Here is a 14,943-nt window from a genome sequence, read left to right on the forward strand (position 1 = left end):
TTATATACAGTATATAACATATACTGATATATTATATTATTATATTATATTTTTATATAATATATACAATAAATAACAAATCCCAATTACCATGTACAATATTACAGTACATGTAACAGCTGCAGCAAAAAAAAAGAAAAGTGGCAGCATAAAATAGAGAGTAGATCCAGCAGAAAATATACTTTATAAACAAAGAGAGGTAGCTAACATAGAAGCGGTCAGGTAAAAGACAGATATCATCTATTGCTGCATGGCAGAGTTCTTGAATCGAACACCGTGGGAACGAAGCTGAATGAGCCTGTTGGAGTATGATATTCCACTGTGAAATATTTTTGGGGGAAAATAATGCATATTTTGTACGTTCGCCATTCAAAAAAACAATAGATCTGAAGCTAATCTAAAGCAGAGGTGTCAAACTCATTTTAGCTCAGGGGCCGCATGGAGGAAAATCTAATCCTACGTGGGCTGGACGAGTAAAATCATAGCATAATATTTTGAAAATACAACTACCACAACTTCAGATTGTTTTCTTTGTTTTACTTCGGCCCAAAATAGAACAAGCACATTCCGAAAACGTACAAATAATCCTCTTGACAAAACACTTCAAGTTAGTTTAAAATTCTGAGGATAAAATCGGTGCCGTTTCAAAAAGAACACAATGGATTTAGACTTAATCTCAGTGTATCTTTCTTTAAGTCACAGCCCATCTCGCATTGATCAAAAAACAAATAAAGCATTTTAAAAAACTCTTCTATTTATCACCTACCTCCTTTGTCATTTCCACATATTAATCCTGTGCTAACTCAACGAACCATGCGAACTGAGGTAGAAACTATTCAAGAGGTTTGAGTTACTCCCTGCCTTCTAGGCATCACTGTGTATTGATAGAAAATAAAAGCTGTTCAATGTGCGAACCACAAATATAAACTTAAAAGACTGACAGTATTGCAGTAAATCACACACTGTTCATTTTAAGTGGGGGTTACTAATTGTTTATTTTACTCCTGTTTGTTTTGCGTTGGGTCGAGGGGGAGGAGTCACAGCCCCACTTTACTGTGTACCTTTTGCTTGGTATAGTTGCTCGCCCGGTATAACGATTTGCTTGCCTAACAGAATTACTATTGCGACATCAAGTGGACACATTTAGAACAGCAGTTTCTTTAATTTAAAAATGGAGCTCAATTCAACACTCAGCAAACTTGTCCCGCAGGCCGGATTGAACATGTTTGCGGGCCCCATGTTTGACATCCCTGATCAAGAGACTTAAAGTTTTTTTTTTGAATTTCGCCTATTGTTCACAATCATTATGAAAGACATGATGACACTGTCCACTAGGAGACAGTGCCATTGGTACACTTTTATTTACAAGGCTCTTCTGGGACTATTGCCCGCTTACATTTGTTCATTGATTACACAGAGAAGTACGAACTCTTATGCGCTGAGATCCAACGATCAGCTGTTGCTCTCTGTCCCTTTGCTTGCTTTTGTCTATGCAGCTCTTTGTGCTTGGAACATGCTACAAAGAGACTGGAAACTGAATTTGTATCCTTAAATGCTTTTAAATCTAAACTGAGAGCATTTGAAGGAGCCTCAGTTATTTGTAACTGTTACAACATTTTAATGTGTAATGTAAATGTCATTTTGTGTGTAACTTTGCTGCCTCTTGGCCAGGACTCCCTTGAAAAATAGGTTTTTAATCTCAATGGGATTTGTTCCTGGTTAAATAAAAGTTAAATAAATTAAAAAATGATGGATGTTTTTTTTGTTTTTGCGTTGTAAATATTAAATAAATGTGATCAAAAGTTTGCTTACAATGGAACCCATGGGAGCCGCACGATCACACCTACAAAGCCCTTAAAAAAACATCCAAACACCTCCACTGAGGTTTAATATACATTATGGAAGTATATATGTACCGGTAATGTAGTAACTGGCACATTCATAATAACATTTTGTATTCACGTATTTTGACCATTTTAATAATAATAATAATAATAATAATAATAGATTTTATTTGTAAGAGCACTTTACATTGAACAAACAATCTCAAAGTGCTACAGTGAATTTAAAAACAAAGAAAAACAAAGCTTGAACAACAAATAGCTGCCCCCAACGAGTAAAATATATAGTAAAATAAAAAGTAGAACAGCCTAATAACTAGAAAAAGCACACACAAATCTATCAAAAATTTATCAAAAAGAAGGGTTTTTAAGCCTTTTTTAAAAGCATCCACAGTCTGTGGTGCCCTCAGGTGGTCAGGAAGAGCGTTCCACAGACTGGGAAGCATACGTGGCGCATTAATTTAAAAAAACGCATCACAACGTTTGAGTTTTTTTCTTCATTACTGATTACCCACTGCAGACTTTGAGAGCCAACAAACATAATAAGACATCACTTACTGTACAAGGTCTGCTGTCATTAGGATGTTCATATATTCCCATTTACATGAAGAATGACTCATAATCCTCACAAAGAAACGGTGGGGGCGGGGAGAACAAGTGTCTTTTCCTGTCATCCTCGCCAGTTTCGGGTCCTAAATGGCTGTCAAAGTGTACTAACTTGTCGGAGTACCTACTCAGACGTCTCACGTCCGGGTGAGATGAATAAACTTACAGGGAGCAAGGAAGCGAGGAAGCAGCAGACCACGCGATGATGTAAACATAGGCACCCACGGAAGTGATCACGTCGCCGCTATAAATAGTTTGTTAGCGCTTATAATAACAATATCACTAATACTTGCTTAATATTCAAGTCACAAAATGTAAATGGTGTATTGTTGGTGCTTTTTGAATGTTTATTTATTGGATTTTATGGGCGAATAAGAGGAGCTCCCCTAACTTTTATTTACTTGACTTTACTATTTACTTTTATTTACAATTTAGACTGCATGCCTATAATGTATGTCTGCTCTTAGTGGGACTGTGCCGAAAATGTAATTTCAGTTCTTATATCTCTTGTACATGTTAAGAATGGACAATGAACAGCACCTTGAACTTGAACCTTAATTTAAAAAAACAAACATCCGTTGTCATGTCTTTCATAGTGATTGTGAACGATAGGCCACATTTTTTTTTAAAGTGCAGTTCCCTTTTAAGCGTTGAAAGTCAAAAACAAAGCAAAACAAAAAAACGTATGACTTATTTTTGACACTTTGAGTAGGGCCTTTTTGGATCCCCAAGAATTTTAGTGGATTTTATTTTATTTTTTAAACTGTCCTTGCTCAAAAAATAGTATTGAATCAAAATCAATGTTGTTATGAATTATTGACCTATTAAGTCTCCAATTACGTCACCTCAATTATTTTGTGTGTTTTCCATATTAAAAAACCTACATTTCCTTTGACAAAATGTGCACAAAACAAAAATATGAAAAAATAAAATAAAAACTTATAATCAACGAATAGATCTAAAGTTGATCTAAAGACTTAAGCGTTGAAAGTAAAAACTACTACATACACATATGGCCTATTTTTAACCCTTTTATGAAAATCCTTTTGGATTCCCAAGAATTGTAGTGGGATTTTTTTTTAAACTGTCATTGCTCAAAAAATAAAAATGAATCAAAAGCAATGTTGTTATGAATTATTTACCTATTGTAGGCTCCAATTATTGATTACATTTTTTTTTTTTTCAATAAAAACCTAAAATCAACGGAAATATCTGAAATTGATCTAGAGTGAAGTGAACTATATTTATATAGCGCTTTTCTCTAGTGACTCAAAGCGCTTTTACATAGTGACAACCAATATCTAAGTTACATTTAAAGCAGTGTGGGTGGCACTGGGAGCAGGTGGGTAAAGTGCCTTGCCCAAGGACACAACGGCAGTGACTAGGATGGCGGAAACGGGGATCGAACCTGGAACCCTCAAGTTGCTGGCACGGCCACTCTACCAATCGAGCTATACCGCCCCTATTTTTAACAATTCTATGAGATCATAGGGACTTTTGTATCCCCAAAATTTTTAGTAGGATTTAAAAAAAAAAGTCATTTCTCAAAAAATAATAATGAATCAAAATCAATGTTGTTATAAATGGTTGACTTGTTTAAGGCTCCAATTACTTCACATCAAATATTGCACTTATAAAATCTTTTTGAGGAACATATTGCATATTTTGTGCTTTGCCATAAAAATCAGGGTTTTCTTTAACAAAAAGGGCATTCAAGATTTTTTTTAAAAAGGAAAAAAATATATATATTGACAGATAGACCTGAAGTTGATCTACAGATTTAAGCCTTGAATAAAAACAAAAAAATAAAAAATAATAATAATATAAGACTTATTTTCAACATTTTTAATGACTGAGACCCTTCTGGGTCTCCGGGACCGAACTTGAGGGGAGCCCTAAAGGTAAAAAAAAATCTATATATTCTATTGATTTTGAAAATTAAAAATATAAAAATGGCCCAGTGGAAAAAGTTGGGACACCCCTAAATTAAAGCATGAGAATGTACAAGGGCGCCAGCATTCTAGATTGACAAATCTGCCGAGGTGCGCCGTGGAGACCGAGCCAGAGGAGTAATGTGACATGGGAGAGCTTTTGGAAAGACTCAGCCTTTGTCAACGTTCTCATTCATGCCAGCAAACGGAGCAGCGATGCATACAGTAGCCCAGCGACCCTCCTTAAACACATCCACTAAAAAGTCCACTTTTTTTAGGCCAACACCACAGGAATTCTGATAAAAGAGTCCACAGGTTAGGATTGCAGCATGTGGGCTCCCCTTTGGAATGAGAGCAGCTACTGGGTAAACACTCTTTTTTATTTTAGTTACAACACCCAAAATAAGATAACAACGACCAGTTGTGTTGAAACGCTCACTGGAATAACTTCAAAGATTATCTGCTGAGACTCAAAAAGACGATTATTGGGCACATGGCACTACAACCTCCAATGTCGAACACAATATGTTCCGGGAAGCCGGTTTGTTGGCTCTTTTTAAGAGAAAGTCGTCTGTTCCAGGGTCAAACTGTCCCCAACATAAACCCAACCGAGGGCTGCATACGGAAAAATTTAAATAATTCTTTCAACTTGTTGTTCATGAAATGTAGGTCAAGACATGCAAGTTATCCAATATATGTGCAGAGGTACATGGTAAAATAAAGACCAACCTATTTAAAAAAATATATATATATTTTAAAGATAAATATAAATAATACTTAAATAATTGTATTTTAATAAACAATAATAGTTCATTATTTCAATATTTTTGTGTTGTTTTACAAGGGATAAGCGGTAGAAAATGGATGGATAGATAGATAGATAGATGGATAGATAGATAGATAGATAGATAGATAGATAGATAGATAGATAGTACTTTATTGATTCCTTCAGAGGAGTTCCCTCAGGAAAATTAATGGATGGATTAAAATTTTAGAAAAATTTAATCTACATATAGAATTATGATACTATATAATAATAAACGCTAACACATTTTAAATTTTAATTTTCAAAATGATATGTCTTTTTATATGTTTTAATGAATCATTATTTTGTAATTGAACTTCCAAATGTAATTAAATCACATTGTATTTGTAATTTCACTTCAATTGTTCCAGATTGTATTGTATTTTTGTTTCGTAAACTTTTAAATATATATTATTGTATTTTCAGTGTGGCCTCCAGATTGTATTAATTTTTTACATATCACATAATTTTTGTTTCGTAAACTTTTAAATATATATTATTGTATTTTCAGTGTGGCCCTAATCACACTTGATCTGGTGGGTGGGATGATTAATAAAAACATAAAATAAATTAAAAACACAATTGAAGATTATTTCCGGTCATGCAATATGGTATTTTACTATCCAATAATAGTTCATTATTGAAATAGTTTTTTGATTATTTAAAAATTAAAAAAATGCATATCTTAGTTTTAAAACTATCAAATGTACATCTTAAGTAATGGATTGATAATTGATTATCCAAATGCAACCTAGATAATATATAGATTAACACATGTTTCAGTTTTTTATTTATGTATTTTGTACGGTACTAATTAATACATAAAATAGTAGACAATGTTTTTAAATCTACAATTTTAAAATATTTATAGATAATCCCTGATTAATGTGATTTATACATATATATATAGCCAATTAATACAAATTGTGTATATTTAAAAAAAAAAGTTTTAATTTATAATTAATTTAAAATTATATTGAAATTGTAATTCAATCAAATTATATTGTCTAAAATCATCAGCCTGGAGGTTGGGTCTTGGGCGCAGTTGGGTGTTCCAACAGGACAATGACCCCAAACACACGTCAAAAGTGGTAAAGTAATGGCTAAATCAGGCTAGAATTAAGATTTTGGAATGGCCTTCCCAAAGTCCTGACTTAAACGTGTGGACAATGCTGAAGAAACAAGTCCATGTCAGAAAACCAACACATTTAGCTGAACTGCACCAATTTTGTCAAGAGGAGTGGTCAAAAATTCCACCAGAAGCTTGTGGATGGCTACCAAAAGCGCCTTATTGCAGGTAAACTTGCCAAGGGACATGTAAGCAAATATTAACATTGCTGTATGTATACTTTTGACCCAGCACATTTTCAGTAGACCCATAATAAATTCATAAAAGAACCAAACTTTATGAGTGTTTTTTGTGACCAACAAGTATGTGCTCCAATCACTATATCACAAAAAAATAAGAGTTGTAGAAATGATTGGAAACTCAAGACAGCCACGACATTATGTTCTTTACAAGTGTATGTCAAATTTTGATCGCGACTGTATGTATATTTTTCTTTTTCTTTTTACATCACATAATTTTTGTCTCGTAACCTTTTAGATATTTTTTTTTTTAATGGCTCTAATCACATTTGGGAACAATCTGGTGGATGCGATGATTTAAAAAGAAAGACACACATTTGAAAATTCTTTACAGTCATACAATATTATATTTTAGTATACAATTATAGTTCATTATTTCAATATTTTTTGATTGTTTTAAAATAAGAAAAATAATCCAGATTTCAGTTTTGAAACTATTAAATGTACGACTTAAATTATGGAGTACTTAATGATTATATACATGTGATTGAAGTACTATAAAGATTAACACATTTTACATTTTTGTGTGGTTGTTTTTTTACTTTTAAGTCAATATATAAAATAGTAGAGAAAATTTTGCAGTCTACAATTTTAATATATTTTCATATATTCCCTGATTAATGTGATTTTTTTTTATGACCATTACATATAAATTATATATTTCTTAAAGTTTAAATTCATAGTTGATTTTAAATTATTTTACAATTGTAATTCAATTGTATTATAGATTAAATTATTATTTATTTGGCATTTATTTTTGTCTTTTTAAATATCAAAGCTCCAGCCGCCCCCAAGCGGTAGAAAATGGATGGATGGACATAATGTTTGTCTCATAACCTTTTAAATATATATGTTTTTAAAGTGGCACTAATGCCAATCACATTTGGTAATGATCTGATGGATGTGATGATCATTTAAAAAAAAACAATACACGCATTTGAAGATTATTTACTGTTGTGCAAGAAACAGTCTTGCACTGCTAAGATAACAGTTACGCTTAGTTATTTAGAGTCCCCTCAAAAAGCAAAAAAAGGAAGCTTGGCTTTGTCCTGAAGATGCATGTCTTCTTTCGTTTTCAAGTTCGTCCTTGATTACATTTCCATCCACGGAGAAGACATTGGCAACCTTTCCCGACTTTAAACGTTAACTCAGCTCCCTTTTTTTTCATCGTGTCCGTTGGACGGCTTCTGCCCTGCCGGAGGGAAATAAATCTACATACACTATATTGCCAAAAGCATTTGGCCACCCATCCAAATGATCAGAATCAGGTGTCCTAATCACTTGGCCCGGCCACAGGTGTACAAAATCAAGCACTTAGGCATGGAGACTGTTTTTACAAACATTTGTGAAAGAATGGGCCGCTCTCAGGAGCTCAGTGATTTCCAGCGTGGAACTGTCATAGGATGCCACCTGTGCAACAAATCCAGCTGTGAAATTTCCTCGGTCCTAAATATTCTGGGTTTGGAGGTTGCCAGGAGAACGCTACATTTCGGACTGCATTGTGGCGAGTGTGCAATTTGGTGGAGGAGGAATTATGTGTGGGGTTGTTTTTCAGGAGTTGGACTTGGCCCCTTAGTTGCAGTGAAATAAACTTTGAATGCTCCAGGATACCAAAACATTTTGAAAAATTCCATGCTTCCAACCTTGTGGGAACAGTGTGGAGCGGGCCCCTTCCTCTTCCAACATGACTGTGCACCAGTGCACAAAGCAAGGTCCATAAAGAAATGGATGACAGAGTCTGGTATGGATGAACTTGACTGGCCTGCACAGAGTCCTGACCTGAACCCGATAGAACACATTTGGGATGAATTAGAACGGAGACTGAGAGCCAGGCCTTCTCGACCAACATCAGTGTGTGACCTCACCAATACGCTTTTGGATGAATGGTTGAAATATTTCTTATGAACACACTCCGCAACCTTGTGGACAGCCTTCCCAGAAGAGTACACTGCAAAAAATCAGTGTTCAAAAAGAAGAAGAAAACATACAAAAATGAGGGGTATTTTATTTGAACTAAGCAAAATTATCTGCCAATAGAACAAGAAAATTTGGCTTGTCAAGACTTTCCAAAACAAGTCAAATTAGCTAACTTCAATGAACCAAAAAATTCCTTAAAATAAGTATATTCTCACTAATAACAAGTGCACTTTTCTTGGTAGAAAAAAAAATTAGACCTTTTTGCTCAATACGTTGAAAAATATTCTTAAATGAAATAATGCTAGTGCCATTATCTTGACATAATGATATGCGCTCGGCATTACATTTCTTGAAACCAGCAAACTTATACTAAAAACTAGTTTATTGTTCTTAATGGAAAGGCAACAAGGCAACCGCTTGGTACTCTCGGGGTCTACTCGCCGCTCAGGCAAATCATATTGTCTAAAAGGGATTTTCCCATGGATAACATGACATCATTGCGCCAAGTGCGTGCTCTTTCAGTCAATTAGTGCGCATATATACAGCCCAAAAATTTTTTTATTGTAATTTTGAAGAATTCATCTGAATGTGCAAGAACTATTTCTGTTCAAAATAGTTTGAAATGTCACATGTTCAATGTTTAAATATTAACTGTCAGTTTACTGAACTGTGCCAACTGTACTACTATATGAGTACGTGTTTTCTATTGTTTCATTGAAAATAAAACAGCAAAGTCCATTTGGCTGTCATCTGTTTTAATTATGAGGCAAAATTGTGTCAAAGTCATGCTTGAAATAAGAAATGATTACTTTAAAAAAGCAGTTTTATACTTGTGAGTGTTGATGACACAGCTTTGCAACACTTGATATTCTAGTTTCAAGCATGTTTTACTCAATATAGGTCATCAAATCTCAGCTACAAGCTGTAATATCTTACTGAGATCATTTAGGACCAAAACCCTTAAAACAAGTAAAACACTCTAACATAAAATCTGCTTAGTGAGAAGAATGATCTTATCAGACAGAAAATAAGCAAATATCACCCTTATTTGAGATATTTAATCTTACTTAGATTTCAGTTTTTGCAGTGTTGAAGCTGTAATGTGGACCGACATTATATCGAACCCTATGGGTTAGGAATGGGATGGCACTTCAAGTTCATATGTGATTCAAGGCAGGTGGCCAAATACTTTTGGCAATATAGTGTATAACAGCCATTGATTTACACCCGGCTTTCTTGTCTTCGGTGCATGTGTTTGTCGCATTTTCAGCCTGTTTAGAATCGAAGGTGTTTTCTTTTATGTGAGGTCAGCCTGACAAAAGTGAGTTACTAATCCAGGCAGCTTCCAAAAAAACCTTGTTAAGTGGCACTTTGATGATGGCGATGCTTCCGCACAAAAAAACACACAGCACAGAAAACTCTTTATGTGAGTAGTGAGTAGTGAGTGACTCTAGTGCAAACATTGCAAACAGGGAGCATGTTGGTGTTTTCACTGCAAACAGCCTAACATGAAATGTGGCGAAAGCAATGAATCTGTTGACGGGCGACGCCCACTTTCACTAAAATGCCTCGTTTCTGTGTGTGCCTCAGGACTGCTGGACAACGAGGACGTCCGCGTCATGATGCAAGGCTCCAACATGGTCAAAGTCCGCTCCTCGAGGTGGCAGAAGAGCCGAAGCCTCCGTCTGCTGGAGGACGGGCTCACCGTGTGGTGCGAGTCGTCCAAAAGCTCCCGCAAGGCCAAGGCCCGTCAGACGTGTAAGTAACCGCCGGCCCCTTGGCTGTAGCGCTGTTACAGAGACAGGAAGTGGGCCGGAAACGGGAGAACGGAAAGTGCTGGTGCAAAAGAATAGATGGTCGACAATGAAAGGTGGAGGAAACCTAAGCGATATCAGATTAGGAGAGAGGGGCTTTGCCTGAAGGGAGCCAGTGAGATGACCCCTCAGTCACTCATTAGGTGTAGCCTTATCTAATCACATCCAACACAACAGCCCTCATTATGATGCACAAACTACAACATTCAAGGTTTACTTCAACCAATATTTCTCAAATAGCGAGGCGATGCGGCGTGTTACCCAGGGGAACAGGATTTATAAGTTGGTTGGTTTCAGTTTATTTGGAACATGCATACAACACAATTACAACGTAATAATTCAGTGGGTCCGAAAAGGAGTAGGAAGAAGCAGAGTTTATTTGTATGTATCTCTTTTGTTTGTTCTCTATTTGTAACACAGCAGGGAATACATTAATAAGTAAATAAATAAGTGAAGTGGGTCTTGCTTTTTGAAGCAACAACTTTTTTTGGACTGAGTTTTTCAGCACTCACTTTTTTTTTTTTTACACTGAATTTTTAATCACTGAACTGGGATAGGCTCCTCCCCCTTCCTCCACACTGAGAGGGATACGCGGTAGAAAATTGATTGATTGATGGATACTGTGGAGGTCTTGCTCCTCCGGGTTCTTTGGACCACCAATCACTGACATGCCAGGCGCTTCCATGGTTACAATAATGTTTATTGTCAGAATTGTGCAAAGTCTCTGTGCTTTTCAGCCGTTGTCTGTCAGTTTTCTCGCTCGCTCTCGCTTGGGCTCGTGCTCGTGCTTTCTCTCCACCATCAACCACCCCCTCTCCTTCCCGACTGCTGCCTTTAACAGAGCGACAGGTGATCAGACAAACACCCTCAGCTGTGTCATCTACACACCTGCCGCTGATCTCGAAGCCGGTCCTGGCAGACCCCGCTTCGCTGCAGGTCCGCAGGCCACGCCCCCCCACAGATACATTTCTATACACTGAATTTTTCAACACGCACATTTTGTTACCAATTTTTTTTTCACTAGAATTGTCAGTATAACATAATTCAAACGCAAAATATTCAGTTACATAAATTCAGCGTCAAAAAAACCCTTTTGTAATAAAGACATAAATTAACACAAATTATTAATGTATTATTATTTATTTAGTTTATTTAATTGTGATTTTCAGTATCAAATGGTTCATGTCGGTCAAAAAATGTATGTAATTTAAATAAGGACTAAAAAAGTTTTTAATTTCTGGCAAATTGATGCACTTTGAATCTTTTCTGCTACAGATTATAAGACAATGTTTATAAAGTTATTCTCCGTTGTAAATTGAGCGGTATTTATTTTCTTGTTTTCTTTAATGTTAATAAGGATACAATGTTAAGCAGAGGTGTACTTACAACAATTTTATAAACAAATTATACTATTTATAGTCGTGGCGTGAAGTGGGGTTGGGGCACGATATGTTTTCTTCTTCCTGCGGAGTGCGTAACACAAAATAATACACTTTTGCAGTGCTTATGTACAGTATATATATGATATTCTAAGATTTTTCAGGGTACCCTGGGGCATACATTGTCGTTGTCATCATAACCATGCATTTTCTAGTCTACCTATCCTCTATCCTCCTTCAAAACCGCAATAAAAGTTCACCTCCAGGCAGCTGCAACCCTAAACTAACACCCTCTCCGGATTGTTGATAATCAAATGTAAACAATCAAATGCAGATACTTTTTCTTATGCCTTCTGAGATCTCTCTCTCTCTCTCTCTCTCTCTCTCTCTCTCTCTCTCTCTCTCTCTCTACTACTTGCTGTCCATATCCTACCAAGTCAGACCTACACTGTTCCAATATCCATTTCTCTGTTCTCAATTGTTGATGACTGATAACAACCAAACCTACCCCCCCGGCCCCCCTCCACACCCTGGATTGTAAATAATGTAAATAATTCAATGTGATGATCTTCTGTGATGACTGTATTATGATGATAGTATATATCTGATAGTATATATTTGTATCATGAATCAATTTAAGTGGACCCCGACTTAAACAAGTTGAAAAACTTATTCAGGTGTTACCATTTAGTGATCAATTGCACGGAATATGTACTTCACTGTGCAACCTACTAATAAAAGTCTCAATCAATCAATCAATCAAACCTTTAACAGGGTGATATTTGATACAGCTCTTGTGTCGCACAGATTTCACATAGTTTGCTCACACTAATAGAATAGTGAGGATGTCTCCTATGAAAAATAGAAATGTAAGGATGGCTCCTTCGAAAAACATGCAGCAGCCTCACAGTCTGAGCTGCTAGGTGGGAGGTGAAGGCCGTCTTGCCAAAAATAGAGCGTTCAAGTTGCGCCGTGTGTATGACAAGCAGGCACTAGCGGGTCTGCCTTTAAAAACATATTCAGTAAACAGTCACAGGTTTCTTGGAGAACGCACACGATATGGACGCAAGTATTTGGACAGTTGGTCAGTGTGCGTTAGGCCAGGAAGAGTGCAGTTGGGCAGAGACAAGTCTTTCCCAACTGTCTAAAATGTCTTGCTACATTGAAGGTTTAAGATTCTTGGAGAAATTAAAGGCCTTAAATGTCCACATAGATAAAAAATATTTGATATTATTCACTAGTCTTTATTGTTACATACAATGGTACCTCGGGGTGCGACTTTAGCTGGTTTTGTGACGCACCTTGAAAATGTTGTATTACAAAACAGCGTGGCCCCCAAAAACCGCACAATCTTAACATGTAACTAATTTCTAGATTAGAAATAGTGTATGAAAAAACAAAAAAACAATACAATTGAATGCACTGCACTGCAAACAACTACAGTAGTTTTTATGAAGTACAGTGGAACTTCAATTTAAGAACTTAAATGGTTCTTAAACAAATTGAAAAGTTTGTATAGTGAAGCAGAGTTCCCCTATAAGAAACAATGTAAATATAAATAATTGGTTCTAGCCTCAACAAAGGCACACTTTTGAAGCAGCAGATGAAAAACATAATTGCTAATCACCTGCAGGTGAGGAGGACAGTGCTCAGAAGCAGGGGTGAAACCACCGCAGGATAACGCATACGGAACAGGACGCGGAAACGAAATAAGAGCACAAAATCAAATCAAATCAACTTTATTTATAAAGCACATTTAAAATTGACCACAGGGGTAGCCAAAGTGCTGTACAATGGGCAGGTTAAAAGATAATACGAGTACCAAGCAAACACAACACAACACAACACAAACAAAACACGATAAAAAATAAATAAATAAAATAGAATAAATGAAAAACATGAAAACAGGTTCACAGCATGTGTATTATGGGGCGCCATTGCAGGATGGATATCACTCAGTGTTAAAAGCCATGGAATAAAAGTATGTTTTTAAGAGAGATTTAAAAACAGGAAGAGAGGAGGCTTGTCTAATACTCAGAGGTAGGTCGTTCCAGAGCTTGGGAGCAGCAACGGCGAAAGCTCTGTCACCTCTAAGCTTCAGCCTTGTGTCAGGGACCGTCAAGATCGGCTAATCTTAAGGATCGGGTGGGGCAGTAAGGCTGAAGGAGGTCGGAGAGATAGGTTGGCGCGAGGTTGTTTAGACATTTAAAAACAAATAAAAGGAGTTTAAAATTGATTCGATAACGCACAGAAGACAACAGAAAACAGAAGAGTGAACCAAAAAAACTATTTAAAAAAAAATGTAAATATCAAAAAACAAGGATTGACCTGGTGTAACAGGTCATAACAACAAACAGCTGCACACTGCAACCTCCTCGAATACAACACAAAACAGGAAATAGATTAAATAAAATAGGAGCACAAACCCAAAAGTTGCGAATTCCGATAAAGAAAATGAGAAACACTATTGGCTTCAGAAAATACCTGTATCAAATTATAAAGGTGGCTCTCCTTTCCGCTTATCGCCAACGAATATCTGAACAAATTTAAAAGCAATGTTAAATACATTTTATTAATCTTTTTTATTGTATTGCACATTGTTCTCTGCATGTAAAAACTATAATTACTTTCTATAAAATGGGTTTTGTGTTTTTGGAACAGCTTAATTGGATTTAGATGATTTCTTATGGGAAACTTAGGGATCGCAGTATTTGTTATTGTTTACGTGATACCCAGTGTTCTTAATAACGGTGTTGTATGATACTTTTATGTACGGTACTATGCCGTTAGCTGGACATTTGATGTAATGTGGCACGCTACTTTTGATGTGATTGTATGTGAACAAGACAGCGTTGAAAGCAACCAGCACCACACTGAAATGAACTTGATATCAAATAGAAGAAGGCAACATCCCACTGCAAACAACACACAAACACACTACTACTTTGAGGGAGTAATGAACAACTATTCAATGATTAAAGTGACAAGCTTGCTATGCTACAATACCCCGTTTGTGGACAAGGAGACTACAAACATGGAAGCACATTTATCTCTTTATTAAATATGACTAACATAATCCAGTGAAAAGATTCAACAGAGCTGCCGTCATTGCCCGAAAACTGCGAGTCTGAGCTAACAAACATAGATAAGCTAATGCGGCTACATCTTGGGGCTGATGTCACTTAGCAACAGGCCCCGCCTTTGAAAGGCACATACACACACTCTGGTTTCATGAAACATCTCAACTGCATAATAAGTGCATATGCCAGATATTAGATTTTT

At 36.1% G+C, this 14,943-nt stretch overlaps 1 protein-coding gene across 1 annotated transcript in view; it reads left to right on the forward strand.

Moving 5' to 3' along the window:
* Positions 1 to 14,943, forward strand: part of plcd3a (phospholipase C, delta 3a) — a 62,010-nt gene that overhangs the window by 23,259 nt on the left and 23,808 nt on the right. Inside the window, exon 4 of the mRNA XM_061981291.1 lies at positions 10,059 to 10,226. Within this exon, the coding sequence (XP_061837275.1) occupies positions 10,059 to 10,226 (168 nt within the window). The remainder of the gene's footprint in view (positions 1 to 10,058; positions 10,227 to 14,943) is intronic.

The sequence above is a fragment of the Nerophis lumbriciformis genome, linkage group LG24, assembly GCF_033978685.3.
Source record: "Nerophis lumbriciformis linkage group LG24, RoL_Nlum_v2.1, whole genome shotgun sequence".
In the NCBI taxonomy this organism is placed as follows: Eukaryota; Metazoa; Chordata; class Actinopteri; order Syngnathiformes; family Syngnathidae; genus Nerophis; species Nerophis lumbriciformis.